The sequence below is a fragment of the Barbus barbus genome (genome assembly GCF_936440315.1).
Source record: "Barbus barbus genome assembly, chromosome: 30".
NCBI classification, from domain to species: Eukaryota; Metazoa; Chordata; class Actinopteri; order Cypriniformes; family Cyprinidae; genus Barbus; species Barbus barbus.
Genome location: NC_136758.1, coordinates 18,234,916 through 18,261,955, shown reverse-complemented (window position 1 = coordinate 18,261,955; position 27,040 = coordinate 18,234,916). Strand labels below are relative to the sequence as shown.

The 27,040-nt window shown below is 36.2% G+C and overlaps 2 protein-coding genes across 3 annotated transcripts; both read left to right on the top strand.

The window, feature by feature from the left end:
• The first annotated feature begins 5,034 nt into the window (after nucleotides 1–5,034).
• Nucleotides 5,035–9,706, top strand: kcnk18 (potassium channel, subfamily K, member 18). Its single transcript, XM_079385350.1, has 3 exons — nucleotides 5,035–5,308; nucleotides 5,507–5,638; nucleotides 8,222–9,706. The coding sequence occupies exons 1-3, from the start codon at nucleotides 5,086–5,088 to the stop codon at nucleotides 9,052–9,054; spliced, it is 1,188 nt and encodes a 395-aa protein (XP_079241476.1). The 5' UTR covers nucleotides 5,035–5,085; the 3' UTR covers nucleotides 9,055–9,706.
• Nucleotides 9,707–10,510: 804 nt separating this feature from the next.
• Nucleotides 10,511–26,419, top strand: slc18a2 (solute carrier family 18 member 2). Of its 2 annotated transcripts, none has more exons than XM_079386520.1 (16): nucleotides 10,511–10,614; nucleotides 10,883–11,063; nucleotides 12,226–12,562; nucleotides 13,096–13,154; nucleotides 13,340–13,423; nucleotides 13,961–14,053; nucleotides 14,995–15,084; nucleotides 15,281–15,324; nucleotides 17,842–17,902; nucleotides 18,359–18,454; nucleotides 19,617–19,695; nucleotides 21,355–21,406; nucleotides 21,859–21,922; nucleotides 22,052–22,171; nucleotides 22,283–22,416; nucleotides 24,102–26,419. In XM_079386520.1, the coding sequence occupies exons 2-16, from the start codon at nucleotides 10,931–10,933 to the stop codon at nucleotides 24,204–24,206; spliced, it is 1,551 nt and encodes a 516-aa protein (XP_079242646.1). In that variant the 5' UTR covers nucleotides 10,511–10,614; nucleotides 10,883–10,930; the 3' UTR covers nucleotides 24,207–26,419. The 2 variants fall into 2 exon arrangements, with proteins under 2 accessions (XP_079242646.1, XP_079242645.1); XM_079386519.1 differs by having other exon boundaries at nucleotides 10,535–10,614; nucleotides 10,863–11,063; nucleotides 24,102–26,413.
• Nucleotides 26,420–27,040: the final 621 nt, after the last annotated feature.

The window sequence follows — 27,040 nt, the reverse complement described above, 5'->3', positions numbered from 1 at the left end:
TATTGTCTAAATTTCCATAAATTTTTTTTCCATTACTGTATTCCAAGAATCAATTAGATGACTGCTGTTCTTCATCAGCTCTTACTGCCTGACAGTGACTTTAGCTCTAGTCATAGCTTCACTCATCCTGAGAGTATATCTAGTGGATGTTGACTATTCCTCAATAGCAAGTAGGCCCTATAGTGTTTTTTTAAATATTCATGACGTAAACCGTAGTCAGACACATTTAATGATTCTTTATATTTATATTTTTTTTATCATGTTTGTCAGTTTGTTGTTTTGCTGCCAGATTTACCAACAGCTTGCGCTAACTCTTTTTTTCAATAAAAACTACGGTCAGGATTTACTTAAGACACGCAATGAAAAGGCGTAGACAGTCATTTTCTGGAGTTTCCCTTTTAGGTGCAAAATTGATGGGAGAGATTGAAATTACAATCAAACAAGGAACTTTCTTTCTTGTTTGATTGTTTACAAAAACACTAGCTTTTTTACTTCGTATGAACACGTGCTTACAGATAGGCGAATAAATCCTCAAAACTTAGGCCTATATTACATACGACGACATGTTTACAGGATAATTGCCTTTATTTTCTTTAAATACAGTTCTTAATACAACATATCGGACCGTTTAAGCAACAAGCTTATATGTAAACTTTTAAACCGTTTAATTTGTGTGTAAATGCCTATCTGAAAAAAACGTATTACTAAAGGCAACATGCAATTTACAATATTAAACCTGTGATCATCAGGTTAAATACAAATTCAGTCTTATTAAAATACATTGTAACATAAATGGTACTAAATGGGACTAAAAGGAATTTATGACGTGTGTGTAGGCTCGTGGTTTGAGCGCGTTTGACTAGAAACTATAGTGCAGTTAAAGAGCTGTTATGTGATTGTCTTGAGGAGCGAGAAAGCTTTGGAAAATGGCTCATAAAAGGACGAGGACATGAATGCTTACAAGTCGGAATCTAAAAGGACGGTAATATGGCGAGAACATTTCACATGAAATTCTGTTAGTGAGGGGAGTTGTAGGGGTGCGCAAGAAAAATGCAACCAAAACTTGATATGCAACTAATTTAATGTTTAGATTTTTTTAGATTGTGTGCAATCATAAAAAAATAAGTATCCTGTGGATGATCGAGGAGCACAAGAAGAATCTGGAGGGGCACGTAGCTAGCCTGATCATGAGTAGGCTATATCAGCCCAGTCTGTTCTGTAACGTAGTTACGCAGAGTCTGATTTTTTTGCACATTAATCTGGTAATAAATGTGGCACACCCAGTTTTTCTGATGCACACCCAGAGTCCTGTTTCTGGCTACGCTACTGCCCCAAAGAAGCATGTCTTAAAAATGTTGTGCCTGTGTTGTTAGCAGATTCCATTCACCTGATTATCAATGGCTTTGTTTGTGACTCAACGCTAATTTGCCCTGTTTAGTAAATGTACGTGGCCCATATTATCTTTAAGTAAATTTGTATTGTCCCCATTTTATTTGGAGCAACCTAGCCCTCTAATATACCATATCCCATATACTTATTACATAAAAAGATAACTTTGAATTTGTAAAAACAAATTGTCAGTTTTGAGTTTTTAATGTAGTAATGTTCATGAAGTAACATTTTTATCTCATAATTTTAAATTTTTATATCATAATTATGATTTTTTTTTTATCTCATTTTGACTTGGTTTTCACCTTGTTAACCTAGTCTTTGCTAGTAAATTTCACAAATAAAAGGCAAGTAAATCTTGAAATCCCGAAAGACTGAAATAGTATTTTCTTGTAAAACATACTCCAATAATGTTTTATTTATAACTTAAATTTTTTCCCTTTTTTTCTTTTTTATGCATATGTATTTATGTATTTTATTACATTTATCACATAATGTTGACTTTTTAATGTCAGAATTATGATGTTTATCATTAGTATGATTTTAATTACATTTCGTTCTTATGTGGTAGAATTGGGCTTCTATACCTTCATGTTTACTTGTGTCATCCAAACGCAAACTAATTCAAAACGGTATTTAAAGTTTCATACTAAACATATTTTGAATAGTATCTAAACAATCTAACCTATTCAGACAGCTGGTGAAAATAGCATATCTCTCAAGTCAACAGCAAATGTAGATTGCTGTGATGTTCAAATGAAAGAAATGGCAGTTTGGTTAAACACTTGACTTTTTTCATTTATTGCCCAACTAAAAGCAATGCCACATGGCCCAATGATATACAAACTCAGACTCATGAGGATTAATCAGATTTTTGCAATGAAGTTAGCAAAGGATATTAAATAAACAAACGTGCAAGAGCTAGAGGATGTGTAGAATGTCCCTGTGTGTTCACCCGTGATGGGCAACACTCAAACACAAGTCTCAGATTGAGGAATGCCATTGTTTATAAGGGATTGCTTACAGACCAACAAAATTACATCATTTTCCACAATGGCCATGAAGAAGCTGCATCTGCCCAGTAGCTGATCTGGAATCTGTGGGTGGCCAACACTATGGCTTTCTGCTTAAATATTTACTCATTTAGAACATTAACCAGACAATGGAGCTGTCAAAGCTTCTGACAGCATTCCAAAGCCAGGTATATACAAAGAATGGTTTTCTTTATATGGGTTGTGAAGTGCAGTCACACTGCTTCTGTTTTAAGATTCAGTTTGATGTGAAGTGAAAGTGAGAGAGGAAATGTGCTGACATAGTTATGATATGTGTATGCAGTCTAGCTATAGTACACTGTTCGACATTTCAAAGGGTTTTTACAGTAACTTACTGGCAACACTGGCGCCAAAGTGGCCGATACAGCAACAGCAATTTTTAAAAATACAGTAAGTCTCTGTATGTGGGGTTTGACGTCACAGAAAATTCTCATGATGCAAAGGGTATTACAGTTATTATTTATTGTAAAGGGAATTTCCAGTATTACACTGGGTGATATACAGTAAATAACTGCAGAAATGACAGAAATGTCTAACAGTGCAAGCTGAATGATTTCAGTCAGACTTAAGGTCCCCTCAAGTGCATCACTTGCGAGTTAATAAGCTATAAGTGACCCATCAAGTGCATCTTTAACATCCATTGCAGTTTTTGTATAACCCTGCTGGTTGAAACACTGAAGATGCATAAGAGTCAGGTGTATTAGATAAGTACATGTCAGTATGGTCATAAATAATTCAAACATGTGAAGATACTAGTAAAAGGCCACACCTAAAATGCACAGGCACTGAAATCAATAACCAGCATCTCACAGTAAAAAAAAATAATTTTGATGTGTGATGAGCATTTTAATATTTGAATATGCAAGTTTCATACAATTTTTAGATATCTGGATATACCTATGCCTTTAAAAAAATCAGTCAATCATCTTTCTATCCATCCATCCATCCATCCGTCCCAGTCAAAAGTTTGGACACACCTTGTCATTCAGTGGGTTTTCTTAATTTTTATTATTTTCAGCACTGTATGTTAATACTGAAGACATTGAAATTATAGCAGAACACATATGGAATTATGTAGCCTAGTCAACAAAAACTTGTTAAATAACACTGAATATGTTTTATATTTTCGATTCTTCAAGGAAACTTTTGGTGTTCTCTCACTCTTGCGGTAGCCACCTGCTGGAATGGTTTTCCAACAATCTTAAAGGAGTTCCCGGGGTTGTTGAGTAGGCTATTTGTTGGCTGCTTTTCCTTCACATAAGAACTTTTAACCAAGATAGAATAAAACTTTGTACAGCTATTTATATTTAATACATGCAAACGAACCGATATTAGCCTATAAAGTAGGGGAGAGCGGGGACGAAAGTAACAAAGCGATTTTCTCAGAGCCCTGACTACATTTGCTTTCCAAGCTATGACAGCACATTCAGCACGCAGCCCTTGTTGAAGCTGAGAAATATCATGTGATTTCGTCATTGTTTCCCGAGGTTAGGTCCAGAAAGCAGTTTTCAAGTACAATAAGTAAATTATGGAAGCTGTAATTTTTTCAAATTGTGTTGTTTCTCGTTTCATGTGTCACAGTAATGATCAGTAAACAGGTTATTTAGAGCTGTAACACATCCTGAAGTTTGCCTTCTCACAGTTTTTCAGTATAAAAGTAAATCGTTTTTAAATGCCAGAAGTTCCTGTCGGGACAAAAGAAACACTTGTTACATGTCCCCCCTACAGTGACAACACGTGTTTCTTTCGTCCCGCTGCATGCTAATGTTGTGACTTTCTGTGTCTTGCATCATTTATTAAAACATGTTTATGTCCTTTTATACCAATAGAATATGCAAAGAGTGAGGGTCAGAGAGACAGACAGAGGTCTGATTCAGCCAGATGTTCATGAGAGGGCGTTTCTGGACATAGGCCTATCTGTCAGGAACATCAGTCTCAGGGCAGCTGCTATGTCACATTTACCTTAGTCATATTTAAGTTTTAGACATACCTTAGCTTTTCCACCTCCACCTATGAATTTGCAGTGTTTCCAGATGTTTTTATGCACATGTTGAATTTATGCATGGATGGACAACTGGATGGAAACATGAATAGGCCTACTGTTACATTATGTTGAGAATTTATATTATGCTAATTTAATTTAATTTTCATATTGTTCAATCTATTAAAAAAAGTTTTTAAAAAATACATTTAATAAAAAAATATGAATAAATAAGTATTTTAAACAATTCACGTTTGTACAGTACAATGTTAAAATGAAAATGTAATTTAATGTTTTTTGCAAAAATAAAGGACAAAATATGTTTGTAGTTACATATTAACAAGCTCATAGTCATGTATATTTAATAAAAACAAGAGTAACACAAAAATTCTATGTATTTTTACTACGACGGGGTCGAAAGTAACAATGTGCAACTTATGTTCAAAGTGAAATTATACTGAAGTCTTTCTACATTTTTGTGGGCGTACAGCTGTGACTCTAGTGGGGTCATTGTTTAAGATATTAAATGTTAATTTGAACAGGCAATTTAGGTCTGCAGATTGCTTCTGCAGCGGGGTGGTGTTCATCCGGCTCTTAACCGCACTGCCATGAGAAGACAGTCTCATCTCCTCAGACATTAGCGCTTCACTGAATGACTGAGAGATGTCCGTGGAGGTAGAAGAGGGACGAAAGTCAGACTCAAAAAGAAGATGCGCGAAACTGTTTTGGCGTTTGTTTCCGCATGTTTTCCTCATTTTATCACTCATTTTATATGCGGTTTTAGGAGCGCAGATCTTTCAACACATTGAGAAGAAACCATTCAGTGAGCCGGAGAACATCAGTGCGGTGGCGCGCAAAGTGCTGGAGGCAGTGCACAATCACACAGGTTTTACCTTGAGCTTATCATTTATTTGAACCTATAGGCTTTGTGTTCTTTCACTGCATTTAAATCATTCTATTTTTTATGTGATTCAGTATAGTAGCTACAGTAATGTAAATATTTATGTATTTTCAAATAAGGTAGGCTATTTCTGTTATGCTTACGTTTTAATTAGCGTTTTCCCCGTTTCATTTTATTAATTAGATGCCTCGACACAGGAAGCGTTATTCAGTAAAATAGAAATTATTTTGACCAAATTCCATAATGAAAGGGAGGTTCAGAACTGGAGCTTCTACGGTTCACTTTTCTTCTGCTGTACATTGTTCACTACTGTAGGTGAGTAGTCTTGCTTTTCTGGCACTTCACAAAGTTTGTAAAGATTTCTGTTTTCTTGTGCTTTAATTTGAACCAATATATTTTAAGTATGTCTGTCTCAAAGTGTTGTTGCATTCAGTGCACCATTGAGTTTGTTATTTGCTTGAGAAGCTCTGACCTTTGGCTGTAGTCTCTTGCAGTGCACAGACACAATTGCACTGTTGCCCACAGTAACCAGCCTTACCATGATAAGACAGAAAACAGGTGTCACCATCAGCATGTTAAGATTTAGACTTTTTTTTCATTAAATCATGTGTTTCCATATAGGCTATCCATTAATATCAGTGAGTATAAACTGGATGATACTCCTATGGAAGACTCCTAAGACACTGAAAAGACTTCTAGATTTTGATTGTGTTGCATTATTCATACAATGGGCAAAAACTAGGTTTAAGCTGAGAGATAAAATATGATATGGTTATGGTCCTCTACCGTTATGCACTTGCCAAACAAGCATATATTGAAATATATTATCAAAAGCGTGCAATCCCATTATTATGTTTTTTTTAGTTAGTAAACACAAATATTAATATTACGATTTAAATTGTCAATATCAAAATAATTTCAGCAACTGTATGTAGTTTTGTGTATTTTTGCGACTTTGGTGCCCAATACAGTGAAGTGAGAGGAATTGACTGTCATAATTAGTGTATAGCTTTACACGTGCAATTGTTTCTGCCGTAAAACAATCTGCCCTTTTTGCGTTTCGTATCCATTCACCAATTTTTTTTTTACGTAGGCCTACTCCCAGAGCAGACATTTGAAAATAGAATAATTCATGTAGAAAACTTCAAAAACTAAACATGTAAAAAAATTATTCAAACTTGTGAGACTTATCAAAACATATTCAGTTTGAGATGTTTAGATAGGAAAGTGTAGATGAAACAGGAAACAACAGTGAGGCATAGGAAATTCAAGAAAAGACTCAAACTCAGGTGACCTGCCCACTGCCTGAATAGGCTGTAGCTTAAAAATACAAGTTTCAGACAAAGACAATCATGCTTTTCAAGCAATTGCCAGCAAGATACAGACAGTGTTCCAATACAGATGGGCAGAGTCTGGAATTATGCACTAACTGATTTACACACTTGCCCAAATGAGCAAAACCATTTCCAGTAAACTATTAATGGGCCTCTCTTCAGAGAGGCATAGTAATCAAATTATGATTTACCAAACAGAATCACATGGAAGCAGCACATCTTTTGTCTGCATTCAGTGGCATATCTTTATTCTTTTACATTCACAGCAGTGGAGGATGTGGGGGGAAAAAATCTCTCTCCACTTGTCAGTCACAGCTAACCACAGCTCAGATATTATTGGTTTATTGAATCTAAACTCTAAACTTCGTGCAGAAAAGCATTATGCAAATTGCAAAAGTGCCAAATGCAGCAGTCTATTGTTGTGGATGTCCATTATGTTCTCTAAGAAGGGCGTATCTTTGATTATCTCTGCAGCTAACTTTAATGAGTATTGGTTTTTGAGGCAACAGAGGCTGATGAGTTCAGATCAGTTCATCTCTCTTTCTCTTACTTTCCTTCTGTATCGTATTATTTTTACATCAAACTCTCTGACACTTGCTCTGATAAAAAATAAATAAATACAAATATATTATTACCTACCCAAACAGTGGCAACAATTTGTTGTCTGACAAAGCAATTACAGATGTTGAACAACCTAATGTTTTTGATTGCTTTGAAATGTTGAAAAATTTGGCTTTGATGCTTGGACAAAATGGGACAGCAAAACAGGTGAACTTTGGAGAGAAAGTACTTTATAAAATAAAATATAACATCCATGTGACCATGGAAATAACCTATTAAAATCTCAAATAAATTTATGGCCTCATATTATGAGGACAGTTTCAGGCCATCTCATTATATAAAGTAATACATTATAATTATGCTTTATTATTATGCATTGCATTACTGATGCACTGATAACGATATCCAGCAGATGGCAGTACTTAGCCACATTGGCCTAATACAGGGGTGCACAACCCCGTTTCTGGCGATCGACTGTCCTGCAAAGTTTAGCTCCAACTCTAATCAAACAATCTAATCAACCTTAATTAGTTGCTTCAGGTCTGTTTGATTAGGAGTTGGAGCTAAACTTTGCAGGACAGTCGATCGTCAGGAACAGGGTTGGCTGGCCTAATAGGGAAAAAAGGGGAAAAAGGGAAGTGGTGTGTAGCCAAGTATAGTGTCCCATACTCAGAATTTGTGCTCTGAATTTAACCCATCCCCATGTACACACAGTAGTGAGCATACACCCGGAGCAGTGGGCAGCCATTGCGCCCGGGGAGCAGTTGGGGGTTCGGTGCCTTGCTCAAGGGTCTCACCTCAGTCGTGGTATTGAGGGTGGAGAGAGCGCTGGACATTCACTCCCCCCACCTACAATCCCTGCTAGACCTGAGACTCGGTGGTTACAAGTCCAACTATCTATCCATTAGGCCACGATTGCCCATAATAGGTGAAAAAAAGTGGAAATTCTGTAAGAAATAGAATTTCTAACTCTCAGTTCTGCTCTGTTTTTCTTGTATAACAGGTTATGGACGAATGTATCCAGTGACTTATGAAGGCAAGGTGGCTTGTATTCTGTATGCGATGGTGGGCATCCCTCTCATGCTGCTAGTCATTTCAGATGTGGGAGATATCTTAGCTGTTCTTCTTTCTAAAGCGTACACTCGCCTCAGCCTGTTCTTCAGAGAACAGAAGTTACATCGCTCATGCATTCACAGGCATGAAAAGGCATCATCTCCAAAACAAGTTGAAGGTGCTGATACCAACGGCACCTATATGTTCAGCCAAGATGTTGTGATGCACGAGACAAGGAACATTCAACAGGTGATAAAAACCCAGTCGTCCCTCAGACGCACTTCCCTGCAGATACGTAACAACAAAGAGATCTTTGACCGCATGATTATTAAGGAGAACTTCAAGCTCAAAACAGCTCTGACAAAATCTTGCTCGTGCCCAGACCTTGACCGTATGTCAACCACAAAAGCCAGCTCCAAGTTTTTCATTGGCATCGGACAGGAGATGGACCGCTTTAAAGTCCCTCTGCTGGTCATCTTGCTGGTGGTATTTGCGTATATGGTGGTCTGCAGTCAAATTCTGAGATGCTGGGAGAAGCAGATGAACCATTTTGATGCCTTTTATTTTACCTTCATCACCTTGACCACCATTGGCTTTGGTGACATTGTGCCTCAACACCCAAATTACTTCATGGTTACCTTTTTGTTTATTATCACAGGCATGGCCATTATGAGTATGGCCTTCAAACTCGGCCAATCGCAAATTGTTAGCTTTTACAGGCGGTGCATAATGTCTGTTAGCATGGGCAAGGTAGGAATACACAAAGACCTAGACAGTAACTGAAGGCAGAAAGAAGCAGTTGATTTTTGTGGCTTTGCTAATGGCACATGAAATTACTACAGGAAAGCACGAGCATTCTCAACACAAGATGGTAATGTGTTTTAATATCTAGAGGGTATCACTGCCAGTTTGATATACAGTGGGTTGAAGGGAAATGAACCACAGTCCTGCTGCAGTGAACAAGTATAGGAGAAAGAGGCTCAAAATGAAGCTGACACTCCTGTTAACTATTTCAGCCAAAAGCAAGGAAATGCATGAGAAATTGTTTATTTTTGTTTAGATATGTTGCTTGTCAGAAACGCACTAGCAATGCAAGCCACTTATTAAATCCATTTATTCTTGGCATTTGTTCATGTTCATGCAAGAAGTTTGTACTGTATAGCTGGGTATTCATAATATATCTGATAATATAACCAGTATTGTTTTTAGTTTTTCATTCAATGCCAAGAGTGTAATATGATTCAACTTTCTGATCAATGCTATTACTTTTCTGAGTGAAATTAATATTATGAAAATACGTGTGTATGTAAAATTAATTTATTCTCTATACAAAAGCTAGTATGTAAATATATGATTGAGCACCGGTAATATCTTGACTGTGAAACGTAATATTATGCACTTTGAAACTAAGTGAATAAATGAATCATTCTGTGTCATTTGATGAGTTTGTATGCTTACAAAAATATCTATCCACGTCTCTTCTTTTCTTTCTCAACTGGTGCTAGAGTGAGTCAAAGATTTAACACTAACAGGCAACATTATCATAATTTTGGCAGGGTTCTCTCAAAGTTATGAGCAAACGTTTCTCCACTAATGTTAATGGAACGTTCGCTCGTGTGCAATTTAATAATGTTCTCAAAACATTAGCACAAACTCAGGATTTATACAACTTTCATGGAACGTTTTTTTTTTTTTCCTGGAATGTTTAACGTTCGTCTAACATTTTTAAATGCAAAATTATACAATGGAATTTTCATTAAAGAAGCATCTACCAAATTCATAGTAGCACACTTCCTCTCGCACCACAAGACGGCGCTGTTGTAAAACTATTGAAGAAGAGAATTCTGCTTATTTCTCCCATCTAGTAAAACGCGCTGAAACACTTGGATATCATACTGATGTCAAATTAGTGTTGCTGGTGCTGCAGTTAATCTCAACAAGTAATTTTGATTGTAACTTTCCCTCAGCAAATAACTTTTTAGCATTAGTCAAGTCGGCTAAAACAACAGCAACACAATCTTAAAGCATACATACGACTTGCATCATAGTAATTATTATTTAATTAAAACAATAGCCTATAAAGAACTTAAATTAAAACTTGATATTAAATGAAGTAGTGGCTAGATAGCTTTATACCTAAAAATAAAAGAAGTAAATAAGGTGTTCCTGCCTATCTGATTTTTGTGTGACGGTTCATTCGTCCGTGTCACAAACCCCCCCACACCCCCAGTTTGAGTTCACTATGTGACGTCAAACAGCAGTCACACAACTAAAACGCTCCGCATCCAGCGTGCCTTTCACCCGGGATCTGACAGCTAAGCTCAATGCAAATGTCCTTATAAGGTAAGAATTAAAATCATACTTGGTGTATTATTCATTGCAAATATTTAGACTTAGCATACGAAAGAGAAAAATCACAATTGTTGACAGTTTATTATTTTCAGAGAGCTTCGGTGCATATATTTATAATTGTATAAAAGTGTCAATTTACTTTAATATTTGACATATTTCTCTCATATTAGTAATCATCCACTCAAGTTTCTCTTAAACATATCTTATAATGTTTTGATGCCACTGATGTTTTTTTGCAGTCTTTTTTTTTCTGTTGCAGGATCTTTTTCACTCGCTCTTGGATTTTTTGGATTTGGATTTTATTAAAATGGGACTATTTGATGCTCTTAGAGATTTTAGTTTATTAACATGGCTAAGAGAAGAAAGACAGTCTCGGAGGCTGATTCTGTTGATCGTTTTCATTGCTTTGCTGTTGGACAACATGCTGTTGACGGTGGTCGGTAAGTGCTACTGTTGTTCACACCTGTTACATGTGTAGGCATATTTGATATCCCTCAGCGTTCAATGATAAACTGTTCATGCAAACACGCCTTATAAACGTGCTGCATTTAATGATAACAGCTTATATTATCACATAGCTAATATGCTTTCATAATATATTTGTAATATTCACAAAACTTAATATTTCATATTTTGCATTATGTTTGCATTATTACAATGTGAATTCAAACAAAACTCAAACCTTCGCGAAGAGTATACAAATGTTATAATTATAGGGTGGGTCTTCTTAAATAAACGAAATTAGCATTGGAAAAAATGTTTTTGCATATAGGTTATAATTATTTATTTATTCAGTAATTGATTTTAAAGCGGGTTTGCAGTACTAATTTAAATTAATTGTTTGATTTAAATGATTTCAAATACTTAATTTGTTCGAGAAAAAAAACTTGCATTAAAAGTAAAATGATAAATCTGATTAATATGCCTAGGATATAGGCCTGAATAAAATACCTATAACTATCCTAAACGACTGTTTCCCCGTGTAAACTCGAAATTGTCGGCTGCTCCAGTGGCTGCAGTTGATCTGAATTAAAGTATCATGTCCTCAAACGCTGCCAGAGCTCCGACCGCGCGCGCTTGCTCTCATAGTGTGACAGTGACGCGCGCGCACTAAATTGTCTGTTTGTTCTCACGTCCGCGAGCCAAGAAACGGGCACGGCAATTAAGCTGGAAATAATACACACGATGAATATGGCCTGTGAGTACATACAGATGGAACCAGGCGGAAAATGAACCTGTCATTCTTTGGCTCAAGTGTTGAATGAAGAGGCTTTTGAGCGTTATCGCACACTGTGTCCCTGTGGGTTATTTACGCATGATAATGTCAAACCCAATTGTTCACATGAAAGGTCAAATGTGGTGTTACACAGCTAGGTAAATCTTTGAACTTGAGTTTTTCTGGAAAATGATTGGTAAACATTGATTCTAAAACTGATTTGTGATTTCCTGAATATTATCTAGGCTATGTTTTAAGAGTAGAACAAAGCTTGCTCACTGTCAGACCTCAAGTAATGTAGGATATAGTTTAAGACCATGTATAAACATATTAATGATATCAATCACTGTCTCATGGTTATTATCTGTTCTCTTTCCTCTCTGTAGTGCCTATTATTCCAAGCTACCTGTACACAGTGGACGACGAGGCTGCTCAGTCGGTTCGGAATCACTCCATGTCCCCTCTGTCCCCATCTGGCACCTTTCAGAGCATTGTGTCTCTGTACGATAACACAACACGCCTGACCGGCTTCAGCCTACAGATGAGCACGGCTAGCTCAATGACCTTGGCCCCTACTTCTGTGATGCCCCCTCAAAATAAGTCTGACTGCCCCAAAGCAAATGACCAGCTTCTGAATGAGAATGTGAAAGTGGGTCTGTTGTTTGCATCTAAAGCAACAGTACAGTTAATTACTAACCCCTTCATAGGGCCCCTAACCAACAGGTGGGTTAAGACAAATCACACGTTTATCTTTGAAAGTACAGCAACTAGCATTTCTCTCAAAAAGAGCATGATATGTTTGTGCATGCAGTGAGTGTAAATGGAGTGTAAGTAAGGTGAACATTGCAGTGCAATTCTCTTTCTGTCTCTGTTTGTTGAGTGATCAGCAGTAGTGTGATCACTCGTGCATGTGCCTTCACCCCACTATCTGCTGAGTATTGGCCAGTCCACTTTAATTCAGCACCACTGCATAGAACGGATCTCACTATGCATGGCAAAATCTTGGGATCAGTCAGTTATAACATTTTTTAGCAGTGCGCATCACCGTTAGTAATGCACTAAGAGTAACTCACAAGCCGTGAAGCAAAAGAAAAACTAAACAAAAACACATTATTTATATGATCTTATGATTATTATAGTAAAATGACATCTTGATTTTACTTCTGAGTGATGCCAGCACTGCAAGTTTAATGTTTGTGGTCAAATGGAAAATGTTGGTGCAAGAGGTTCAAGAAGTTCCATATTTATAATTTCAGAATAGGATACCAGATCCCGATGTTTGCTGGTTTCTGCATCATGTTTGTGTCAACCCTAAGTGAGTACATTAAGCATATTTTCTAACCCTTTTTTTAAAGATTAACAAGTGTCTTTATGAAAAGGGGTGGAGAAGATGCACTATACAATGTAAGATTTAGCCACAAACTATCTGCTGTGTGTATTTCTATGATAAATATGTCTACTTTTTCTTTTTCTCCTGTCTGCGTTTTACTCTGTGTGAAGTGTTTGCGTTTTCATCGAGCTATACGTTGCTGTTTTTGGCCAGATCTCTACAAGGTGTCGGCTCTTCCTGTTCTTCTGTGGCGGGTAACAGATCTTGTGCAACCTTAGAATATGTAACCTTGTGCTTACATTAGAATACAAAAGGATGCTGTCAAAAGCTGCAATGTAATGGTTATTTAGTGCACAATTTGTAAACCTGAGTGCGCTAAAACACATTTGACTTTGATGTTCTCAGAACTCTGCATGCATAAAGCCACTGTTAATGTTAATGGTGTTTGGGTGCTTGTGTAAAATGTACCCTGTTCCCATTCAAATATGTCTACTGCTTTGGATCTAGATTACAAAACTAGTTTATTTTTGGGTTTACTGCTAGAATTTAAAAGGCTAATATTGTGAGGAATCATATTTGCCTCAATCTTTTGAAAGAGCTTGAACACAGAATTAAATGTACACCCCAAAAAGCACATACAAATACTTTTTTATGATGTCACACTGATGAATGCTAAAAAAGCTAAAGAAATCAATTTTATTGCACAAAATACTAATATAAGCAGACATACTAATATAACAGACAAGAAAAAAAACCTTTAACCTCTGTAAATTCTGTGTGTCGTTCTGCAGGTATGGGGATGCTGGCGAGTGTTTACACAGATGATGAGGAAAGAGGAAATGCTATAGGAATTGCCCTAGGAGGACTAGCCATGGGAGTTTTGGGTGTGTACTGTATGTTTAGGATTTCTTTTAATATTTTGATCGGCAAAACTTGGTTTGCACAGGTACATTGGAGATCTTGAATCCTAACTCTAATCTTACCCCTTGAAACGCATACCAAGCAAAGAGAGAAACGTTAAGTTGGGTGGTTATGAATTAAGTGCCTTGGAGTTTAAGATTGGGAGGTAACTTTAAGTGCCATGTTTAAAGCCCAAGAGTAGTGGTCAGAAGAAATGCCCTGAGTGGGGCCTGAACTTAGTGCTTCCCGTTAATGACGTCATGCTTTAACCACTGTTGCTTTAACCACTCTTGCAGAAAAAACCCTTTCCCTCTATCTTTCTCTCCGCTTACTAGCTTGTACTTATTTGAACAATGACTGAGACTTGGTGTTACGAGCACTTCCTCTGTCTGATTGCCTCTTCAAGATTAATCGCTTTTTGTATTCCCCAATTGTAAATCGCTTTGGATAAAAGCGTCTGCCAAATGACTAAATGTAAAATGTTTAATCCTTGATAGTCCATTATAACGTATATTTAAAAAAAAATGATCCACCGGATAAGAGCTGTCTTGTGTGTCCTAAGTGATTACATTTTGCTGTCATCATTAAAGTGCACAAATACTGTACTTGTTAATCAAGTGGAGTGCAGCTGAAAAATGGAGCACAATAATTTCAGTCAAAACCTATAAAACTATCTGGATGGTTTGAGAATTGAAAGGGGTTTGTTGTTGCAGCACAATTTATTATTTTACTGTGGTTTGGTAACTTTGGTTATGTGAATGCTCTGCAGGACAATTAGTATTGGATTTGTGGCCTGTGTTGATTCAAAGCATATTGTCAACGTCAAGAGTTTTCAAAGTGAAGATACTTTGAGGTGCAGTGCTTGCATTAAGTCTGTGAGTAGTATGCAGTATACTGTATATATGTGTGTGTGTGTTTTGTGCAGTTGGCCCTCCATTTGGCAGTGTCATGTATGAGTTTGTTGGTAAGACGGCTCCTTTCCTTATCCTGGCAGTGCTGGCGGTGCTTGATGGAGGTGAGATCATTAATATCTGTTTTTTTAAGCTTGCCAACATTTTTCCAATCAAAACAATGGGAATGACAGATTCAGTAGCAAAGCTTCATGTTATTGTGATACAAGTGTGGAATTGAATACTGGTGACAAAAAAAAATTCTGATGCTGAACAAGATTGGCTTCATATCTGATGTATTTTTCTTATTGTCATGAGCAGCTTTGCAGCTATTTGTGCTTCAGCCTTCGAAGGTCGAACCAGAGGTGAGTACAGTACCTTCTTTCCTGATCTGATAAGAATAATTTTTTGGGGGGGGTTAGTTGTGATGTATAGCATTAGGTAAATGCTTACCTAAAGGGCAAGCTCTGCATTTGAAAGGCTTTGTGTGAACATTTTGACAAAGAATGTGTGTTTTGGTGTAAATACTTGGGTTTTATAGCTCCACTGATATTTGGGATTTAAAATTACAATTATTTGGTATAATATCCTGAGCAAGAGGCTTACCATGACCTAGCAAAAGATTTGCACAGTCTATTAATCATGATTTGGGCTCATTTTTGTAATTGCTTTGCTCATATTTGTAATTATGTAATTGTACCTTAATGGGAAATGTAACTTCTAGCTTCACATTACATTGAATCTTTACTTGGTATTCCTCTTGTGGGCAAAAACTGGGAGAAGCAGCTTTAGGGATGATGTGTGTTTCTTACTATGATTGGTCAAGTCTTATCAGTAACAGGACTAGAACGATTTGCAAGGGGAGTTTGGGTCTCACACTGGTTTATATGGATTACAGTGTATGTATTCGTAGATTGTAGTGCATGTTTGATGTGTGTAGAGGGACAGTGTATTTGGAATAGTGCTTTGGTTCGCGTCACAGTAATAGGAAATGTACAGTGGAGTGGCTGATCCAATCAAAGCATGTCTGACTTTGATCAATGGGGTTGATGGGTATCAGTTACTACAGAGACCCCAAGTGTGTGTATTTATGTAGTGTAAATCTATGTTTGGGTTATCCATGAGATTTTGTCATCTTATAGGAGGAATGAAGCAATTCACCAACTATTTTCCAGCAATAAATAAGCTTTAAAAGAAATCTAATGGGAAATGTTGCTGCACTCTTAAAAATAAAAGTTCTTTATTGGAATTTATGGTTCAATGAAGAATCTTTAACATCCACAGAATCTTTTTATTGTACAAAATAAAATAAAAAAAGGAAAGAAAAAAATTGTCTTTTAAGAACTGTTCACAAAATGGTTATACTATGGCATAACTGCACGGAAATTCTTTTGGAACCTTTATTTTTGTAAATTTTCAGTTAGTGATGTGAAAAAGTAAAATAACATTTTAAGGCAGCAATAAAAATTTAGGGACAAATGTCCTTCTGCACTTTCTGCCAGCTAAGATTTAATATAGACTGACTAAGAAAAGCTAATACTTGTACAATTATGTGACATAAAGATTATATTTTCAACAGATCAGAGTGACAAAAGGTCAGTTACTTTTGTCATTATACCACAGTTGAGGCCAGAAGGTGATGGACCTGTCATCTCAACATAGTAATCAATCAAATCAATAATGCTTGGACATCAGGTCGTAGTTATACTCAGACAGATCTTTCATTCAGAAGCCCCCTTGAGTGTCAATATCCAACAGGATTATGGGAAAGAATAGCAGCGAGTGACAACTAATTATTTGGGGGTCATGATTGTAACATCACTCCTCTTAAGGCAAACACGAGAGGCGAGGATATGATAAAAATATATTTAATAATAAAGAGTAAGGAGCAAGACAACGTTTCCAAATAACAGAAAGTTACTTTAAGACTGGACAAAGACCACAATGAAACTGAATGTTTATAAAGAAATGGAAACAAAGGAGTAAATGAGATGATTAATAAACACAGGTGAACTAAATGATGATTAGGCAAATTAACTAATGAGAAGAACCGGAACAAAACCAAATAAGGGCAAACAGGAAACTGAGAAGACACATACACGTAACAGTGATCTTCAATGAGACCATTCGCAGAATTAATTAACCTGGTTAGGGCAGTACCACTGAATGTGACAGGGTGTTTTGAGTGGGATGATATGTCCGCAGAGGAGCAGTATGTGCAGTGAAGGGGAGCAAAGCAGTGCTGATTTAATGAGGGAGGTAATTGTTAGTCATTGCCTGGTGACTGCTCCAAAAAAAAAAAAGTGTCAATGCAGGCACTTCTTTTCACTGATCGCTTAGATGTGTCATAAAGGGAACAGACTGCGTACGGGGCATTATATATATTGTCTTGTGTGACTCTCAAGGAGCCCATCTCCATGGGAACCGCTGTGGTGAAGATTTCTCAAATAGAATTATATACCCTGACGTACATCCCTTTAGAAAAACTCGCCTGACCTGATTGAGGCCATGATTGTTAATGGAATGTGATCAAATCCCATATCAAATAAATAATGTCTTATTATATCCTCATAAATAAAGAAAACATGTAAAGTTTGGCTTTAATTAATAAAAACATTCCAGAAAGTTGTGGTATTCACCTCAGATACAGCACAAATCTATAGAAAATTTCTTTTAAATTTCCCCATAGGAATAAATGGATAACTATGGTATTCAGGATTTGTTTCCTGTGACACAAGACCACGTCCACAGTACGATACGTTTTTGACTGGCAACGGCCTCATTGCTGTTGTTTTTCCACTGTAACACTGATGTTTAGGATAAATTGTTTGCAATTAAAAAAAAACTTGATATTAATGGACTCATGTTTTAATTTTTCCCAGAGCCAAAAAGGAACTTCACTAATTACCCTCATGAAGGATCCATACATCCTCATCGCAGCAGGTCAGATCAGTAAACACAAATTAACTGTTCATTCCTACTGTTTTATCAAACCTTTTTTTAAAAAGGTGAATGTTTTTTATGCAGAATTGTGTTTTTTTCAAATACATGTAAAGAAAGAAAACAATGTTTTAGTCAATTATGTGTGGCATTAGTTGTGCTTTGGGGGTGTGTCACATTTAAGAGGGTCATCTTTCTGTGAGAGAAGATAAGAAAGTGTCAAGTGTGTGTATATGTGAGAAAGAGAGAGAGAGAGTGAAGTGGTCAAGAAACACATCTGTGTTTGTCTCTGCCTCCCCTCCTCTCCAATTACAGTGGCCTGAGTGCAGGGGCAAAATGATGCTGTTTATTATATCTGAGAAAGGGAAAGAATAGGCGTTGAAGGAGGGGGAGAGATGGACAGAAAGACAGAATTCTTCAGTGAATGAATCCACTTACCCTCCTCATTTTATTTTTCAGGTTCCATTTGTTTTGCTAACATGGCCATTGCTATGCTGGAGCCAGCTCTGCCCATCTGGATGATGGAGACTATGTGTTCCAGGAAATGGCAGCTAGGTTGGAGAATGTGCTTCTTGTTAATGTCCACACTTACACATTGCTTTAATTCCCATCTTTCCAGAGAGATGGTTACTGTGGGCAAGATAGAAAAAGGGCATAAATTACAATGAATTTCTTATGGACAATTACAAATAACAATCATGGACAAAGTGAAAGAAACAGCAAATAAGTATGTTTTATTTCTTAGTAATTTAATGTTACATTAGGGACACAAGCAAAAGACAGTGAATATAAGTAAAAGGTCAAGTAAATATCAATACAAATGGCCAGGTTGTATTTTACAGCAAAATTAAAAGAAAAAATATATTGCATGAAGAAAAAATGTATATTTTAAAATGTATTTTAAATAAAATATATTATTTATTTGAATAGTATTATTTATTTATTTCAATTTGTATCTTTTTTGTTAATTAATTTATTATTAGCTTTTCATCAACTCACAACCCCCTGAAGTTCCCTTATGAAGCTCATTCTGAAACTGCTGTAATGTAATATAATTTAAATTGTAAAATATGTTTGTAAAGTACAATTTTAAGTAAACATCATATTAGTATTTGTTTTACTGAACGTAATTGCAGATTTTAATTACTATAAAATGATTTTCGTTATTGTAATAATGAGAATGAGACTTTTTTTTGCATTGTAGTAACGAGAATGAATTTCTTTTATTATAATGAGAATTAAATTTAAAGCTCATTTTAGGAGGAAATTACTTTTTTGTCTTTTTAAATTTTTTTGTAAATTTAGTAGTAAAATAGTTTAAAATTAATTTCCACATACTTACAGAATTGTGTAAAACACTCCAGATTGTAAAATACAATTGAAACAGTTAATTTCTTCTGGGTTTCTCCATGGTTTTCCTGCTGTTTACAAAGCTTTGACAGATAATAAAGAAAAGAGAGAGAAAGGAAAGCAGAGAAACAGGGAGAGTGAGGGCAGGAAAGGGAGTGTCTTTGGTCTGGCAGGATATTGAGGTGTCATTGGCAGGCAAAGGAAAGCAAGAGAGCTAATGAAAGAGAAGGAGCAGGAGAATGAGAGAAGCAGCTTCATAACAGCGTCTGTGAGACGAACAGTAGCTTTGAGATCAAACTGATATTGTGTCGTCTTATCTGAGCCCCCCCCCCCCCCCCCCCCCCCCCTCTCTCCTCTCTCCTTTTAGGGGTTGCATTCGTGCCAGCCAGCATCTCATATCTAATAGGGACCAACATCTTTGCCGTTTTGGCTCACAAAATGGGGAGGTAGGAGAGGGAAATGAATGTGTTTTTTTCCCCTACTTCTCTTGCCTTATCTTCCTCCGCTTTGCTATCAGCTTCCTCTATTTTGAAACGGCTCTAAATGAGTTTCTGTCGCCAGGTTTTGTAATTGTGTTTTTAAAAATCAGTCTCAGCAGCATGCTGTTTATTTGTTTGTTTAAGCTATACTATAAACTATACTCACTACTTTTAATGAACTATAAGCTCTTATAAGAGGCATATACATGTTTCCCATTTTTAGAATATGTTATGTCTGCAGGCAGTGCCGCGTTAAGCCTTTGCAGGGCCCTGGGCTAATTTAGTCATAGACAGAATTTGAAGCTTTCACAGATAAAGGTATTCCATAGCCTCGGTCCAACTATTGCAGATAGTAAAAAGGTAGCCTAGATATATGTTTTCTAGCTGGATGTTACATGCTTGCGATCAATAATCACGTCTTTGCATTCGACCAAAATAATTTGCAGAAATCAAAACACGAGTCCCACTTGCTGTGAAGCGGGAGCGATAGGCGGCAGAGGATTCCGCATGGGGTTAAAGCCGTCCTTGAGCGGCTACGTTCGCAAATCAAACAATGATTTGGAAAAATAAGAATTTATTTGTTTGGTCTAGGTGGTCATACGTTGTATGACTGCAAATATGGGACAAACTGATGCCTTAAATACGGGACGAATCCGTATTATATGGAACGGTTGGCAACCCTGTATAAAATGCAAAAGAGAATTGACTCGGGGGGGCCCCCTAGCATTTGGGGCCCTGGGTGTTGCCCATTAGATAATGCGGCCCTGTCTGCAGGGTCCAAAATTACCAGTCACACCTGCCAATGTCAACTGGATTGAGAATATTATTGGCTATAAATATTTTGTACAATATTTTTTCATTAACATTAAATATAATTTATTATTTAGAAAAATTGACCCTTATGACTGGTTTTGCGGTCCAGGGTCACATTTTTATTAATGCTGAAAAACCTAGTTTTCCTGCTTAATATTTTGGTGGAGACCTGATATTTCTTCCCAGGATTCTTTGAATAGAAAGTTCAGAAGAACAGCATTTATGTAAAATAGAAATCTACTGTCACATTATAAAATGCCTTTACTATCACATTTGATACTATCGATTTAATGCATTCTTGCTGAATAAAAGATAAAAGTAATTCAAAAATAAAATCTTACTGACCTCAAACTTTTGAATGTTAGTGTATATCATTTTTTATTTATACTTGTCACCTCCATGAGCCAAATAGGGTCAAACTAACATTTTATACAATTTAACTTGTAGACTATGAATTATGGCACAGTTACAGGCCAAACTTTGAGTGTTAATTTTGGGCCCTGGATGTATGTTTGTTTGCATATCCATGTCACATATGACATTCTCTTAAAAATGCCTGGAGATGTTTCTAAGAAAAGACTGGCATGTCTGGCAAAGCATTTGAATTGTCAGTGGAAAAACTCAGCAGGGCCTGTAGATTTGCACTGTGACATTTTACAAATTTTATGCATCTCTATTAGGACTGGTGCTGTTGTTTGAGCTTTGTGACCTAGGTTTATTACTGAATGTCTTAGTCCCCAGCAACCTCTGGTTCAGAACAGCAGACATTTGTTGGCCTCATCTTCAATTTTTTCTCTCTCTCCCTCTGTGTAGATGGCTGTGCTCGCTTATAGGGATGCTTCTGGTTGGAATCAGCATTCTCTGCGTAAGTTGTCCCTTCTCTCAAAGAACACGCCACACCTGTGAATATTTCAACACCTAATCTTTCTGTCATTTCAATACTGTTGTGACTCAGAGTGGCCTAAGATGTTTTGTTGCCCACTAGCACAGTTGAGGACTGGAAAGAAAGTTTATTTTAAAAAAGAGGTCTGACTCTCTTTGCCCTAGACATATCCTGCTTAGCAGGAAGACAGTCTGTTCTCTTATAGATGCTTATCAGATTAGACTGGAAAACAAGTTCAGATGAGAGTCAAGTACACATTTGGAATTATTCATATGGAAAAAACATCAGGCTTAAAAAGGTTATGGAAAGGCACAAATCAGTGTTCTGTTCTACAGAATGTTTCACTGTATTTGGTGTTTTCACTTATAATGTAATAATTCATAAGATATATATCCACCAGCTTCCTTTATCGAGCGCTTCTAATTGTCCAACAGGTGCCTCTTGCAAAAGACATATACGGACTCATTGTGCCAAACTTTGGAGTTGGATTTGCAATAGGTGAGCTTTGTTGTGCTGATAAAACTATATAATTTGTAATGAAAATTTTTTATATTCAGAAAATAGAAGTATTTTCACTAATGGCATCAGACCCACTTTATGAAACAGTCCATATTTTGTGGTCTTCAGGTATGGTGGACTCCTCCATGATGCCTATCATGGGTTACCTAGTAGATCTGAGGCACGTGTCTGTGTATGGGAGTGTGTACGCCATTGCTGATGTTGCCTTCTGCATGGGCTTCGCATTTGGTAAGTTTTCAAATTATGTTATTCATTTTCATGAATTAATTTGAATTTCTACTTGAAGGTTTTTTTAGAGGAAAGTGTAATCAGCATTTAACACTCATGTGTGTTGTGTAGGTCCATCAGCAGGCGGGGCGATCGCGCGGAGCATCGGCTTCCCCTGGCTCATGACCATCATTGGTGTGGTAGACATCCTGTTTGCTCCTCTCTGTTTCTTTCTGCGAAATCCTCCTGCCAACGAGGAAAAGATGGTCAGACCCCACAACATGCCATTCATCAATTCAACATATGTTACATTCATTCTAGTCTACTCACTCTCAAACACAAATGTTAATGCAGTGTTATAGCTCATATGCATATATTTACAATTCCAAGTAATTTTCATTTGAAATCTGTTTTACTAAAGTGTGACCATTTCCATGTGAAACTGGATATTAAATTCGAAGAACTATAGGGACTTGATTTTATACAATTGCACTTCGCTGCAAGATGGAAGACGGATGTATCCTGACTCGTATCCATACTCTCTTCATTATTATCATTATTATTATTCCAATAATGACCATATGTTCACTCTCCACCTGCCATTCACTCATTTCGCTTTCATTTTGATTTCATCTCTAACTTCAAGTAACTGACATGATAGAATATGACTGCAATAGAAAATTGTTACCTAATAGCTACAAATAAAAACTGCGCAGGATGCCCTTAAGCTAAGATCAAAGAGTGATGTTGATCTGAACAGACTTGTGCATTTGCCCTCAAATGCTGCGTGATCAAAGCCAAGCATCACAGGCTTTCTTTCTCAAGAGGAGCACTACACTCTTCCTGAAGAGCACTAACATGCACACGCACACAAGCCAGATCTGTACGTCTTTATCAAAGCCTCATTCAATCACAGTGCAATAAACCCACCATCTCTAACTAGCAGAGGTGCATTGCCAATGAGATAAGCTCCGCCCACAATTGATGACGTCACATATGCTTCCATTGGGTGTGAAATCGCATCGCTAATAAAGACAGTGAGGTTATGCAATTTAGACCTCTTATTTGTCCTTTTCTGAAATTAAAGTTTCTGTCAATAGCAGTAGCCAACCAGATTTACACAGAGCCCTACCTTCAAAATTAACCAAATTAAATGAAGAAATCTTTAAAGTATTTAATAAAAATAAATAAACTAACAATAAAAAACACAGATTGACAAATAATTTCAAACTGACAAATAAATAGACTAGAATAGATTCCAGAATAAATTACTACATAGCTAACATTCTAAACATAAATTTAAATGAGGTATCATTTATTTATTTTATTCAGAATTTATTTTTTTAAATTTGAAAAGTGATTTATTAATTTGTTTTATAAATATAATTATTAATTTTATAAATATAATAATTTCATTTCATTTATTTTATAAATAAATAATATTTTTTATTTATTTTTTATTTATAAGTGCATCTATTTATTTGTCAGTTTAACAGGTTATTAATTTGTATTTTGTTTAATTTAATAAATTGATCATTGATTCCTTAATGATGTTGTTGTTTGTCACTGCTGGTCTTTCATAACTGCACGTCTACAGAGGATCAGTAGCATTGGAGATTAAAAATTGCCAAAATTTCACATTATATAAATGAGACAGACGTGATTTTGTGATTCCAGAATGATGTTCCAAAAGTTTTCTTCCTTTCCGTCTGTACACTGCTGCTCTTTCATGTCAATCTTTTGCATAAACAAATTGATAATCAACATCGGAGCGTGTAATGAATTGTTTCCTGCATACATAATTGTTGTGTAAATACATAAATGCTAAGTCTTATGTAAACGCACAGTATATTTGCTTTGATGTGGTTTGTATGTGGCATAAGATCATTCTAGATAAATGTAAGGTGTCCTGTACACCAGTGATGGTTTCTTATCTCTGTGTCTTTCTCAGGCCATTCTGATGGACTCTAACTGCTCAATGAAGACCCGTTCCTACTCCACCCAGGGCTCCAGCTACCAAATGGGTGACGATTTTGATCCCGAGAGCCCTGAATAAGCCTCATCAAAGCCCTCGGCCAAGTATGTCACCCAGAGTATCTATTTTGTTGTATGAAAGAGGAAAACAACAGACTTTAAAGAAAACCACAATGCTAATTGGTGAGAATGTCCCATGTCCCACACTGTCCTGTGGTTGTGATGGTCATGTTCTTCTGAAGCAAACCAAAGTTGTTTTCATTGCTGTTTGTTCTCAATGTGGGAGAGGTGAAATATCTAACCAACAGCCTTATCGATATGGATAACATTTGTGTGTGATTCAAAATGCGGGAATTGAGTGAGGATAAAAGGAAAACATTAACTACAATTTTCTTCAGCATGACAATATTAATTTTTCTCATTCGAAAGTCAGACAGGGTAGTTGATCAGATTCATTCAGTATGACTTAATGGACAGATATGTACTGGATACTTATTGTTTGTCTGTGGTGGTAGGAAAGTATGGTCTTCATATATACGTATATATTGGTCCTGTTAAAGTCTTTTCATAGGTGTAAATGTCAGTGTATTCGAGTCAGAACTCACCTTGAAATGGGCCTTAAAATGTTGCTATACATATCATAATCAGTTCAAACTACATCATATATTATAGAGAACAGCTTAAGAACATTTTAGGTCAATTAAAACTTGAATTTTCACGTTTGGGATAGATTTCTTCAAATCTGGTACATTATATGATTCCATTGCTGTTGTTTTCATTTAGGCTTTTGAGAGGAGATTTTTGAAAAAGCAAAAGATAATCAAGCAGAAGGTCAGCAGTTCCTCCTGTCACGTTCTGTTTGTGTGACTTGCGTGATGTCCGCTAAAAATGATGTACTGTACTTTTAAAGATGAGCCACAGCTAAATTTTGATTACATATGGTGACAAACTGTTTCAGTTTAAAGTAAATTATTGCTGTAAAACATCCAGATACTTTAGATTATATTTTGCTTTTAAAGTGTATATAGTATATATAGATTTATATTGATATATTTTAGTAAGTCCTTTGAATGTGCTGGAATGCTAATACGTTCATTTGTTAAAGAATGCCTCAATACTGCTCTTTCCCATTTTTCACTTTTCGTGTTATCTTGATCTTCTTTTTAAGAACTGAACTGGCTGTGAAATGAAACATGGCCTTAAATTGAACTCCTTAAATCTTAAAGCCATATATGAAATTACTGGGGTTTTATCAAGACTATAAATATTTATTTAGGCAATGAGCTTAATTATCAAGTCAGAGGTCTGTGCAGGTCTGAATATTTATTTATATTATTATTAAATAAAGATGCATTCTATGCCTTAAAATCAGACAACCTGCTGCAAACGCCATTTAATGGTAAGTAGCTGTAAATGTGTTTTTGAGAAACAGAATTCAGTCTTATTGTACCATGGACCATATTCTTCATATGCTAAATGACAGCTTAATCTAATATTAAAAACATGTATAATTCCCTTCTTTTGTTTATCAAGTAGATTATATCAGGCATTTTCATATGAGCTGAAATAATTGGTTTTGGAGTTAAATTATCCGACTAGTACAGGTAAAGCAGTTTAGAAATAAATCGTCAATATAGCTTGATTCTCTTTTATTTGCTTGGCATTGTTGTACTGAGGGAAACATCCATTTTATTGCAGGATACATCCAGGAAAATAAAGTCATAGATGTTTTCCTCTGGAGCTGCAATCAGTTGCGACCAGAACTAGCCTTTGAGAAAAATCTTGTTAGCTCAGCTTTAAGTATCTGCACAACTGGAGGATGTCTGTGTTAGATGTGAGGAACGGTGCCCTGCTCCCAATCTCCTATCATAACAACTGCAGTTGTGGACAGAACAAATGCGCGTGAGTCAGCAGTCAAAATTCGCCAGTAACACAATGATCTAAAACAAGCTCTGATTTTTAAACGCAAACTCTAATCAGATTGGTAAATGTGCTGCCAGTGTTTGAGTTGCAGCAGTGTCGTTTAACCTCGATGTTGTTTTTTAACTCGTTTACTCAGTAAGGGTTAAGAGTATTATGACATTTATTTTCAAATTGTTTTATCAGAAATTAGTGTATGTGCCAATGTCAGTGTGTGCCTTCAGACTGGTGTGTCTTGTTTGTGTTTAAACTATATCAACTAGGAGGTTGAGTTGATGGTTTTATATCCAGTGTTTGGTCTGGTGGTTAGGTTTTACATCAGCTTTAGAGCTCTGAAGGTAATGTGTGTGTGACCGCAATAGAAAATAAATGTTTAAAAAGACATAATGCTTGTTTCCCCCAATGATCTTCATAATCTTGCAAACACAACAGACTTTACATGATTGATAATTCATTTTAGTACTGGTATGAAAAGAGAACCTGCTAGAATGACAATTCAAGACTGCATTATCCAATCAAATCGAACTTTAATATGTTCTATTGATTTAAAAATGTGCTTTTCTTTACTCAATTGGACCAAGGTTCAAGAGTGTTATTTCCTGTTATTGATTCTGCAGTGTGGCAATCTTGTTAACGGTTTCACCACTAACGAAATGCCACCTGCTCCCAATGTCTTCTAAATGGCTAATGTTATGAACATTTAGTTTTTGATAATCCTGATATCATCTCGCAGGGAATTTCAGAAGTGACTGTCCATAAAGTTTAACCCACTAAATGTAAGGAGTCATTCACACATTAAACACATTTTCCATTCCACTGTGCTACCTTCCCATTAAATACAGGATTGAGAACGCAACTGGCTTCACAGCTATCAAATGTATAGCGAAAATGACCACTGAAGACTTAAAAATGAATTTTGTTGATATACCTAGCCTACAGCAGAGCAGTGAGAACGGGAAGGTGCAAAAATTACAGAGGAACTTTTTTTTCATTTCT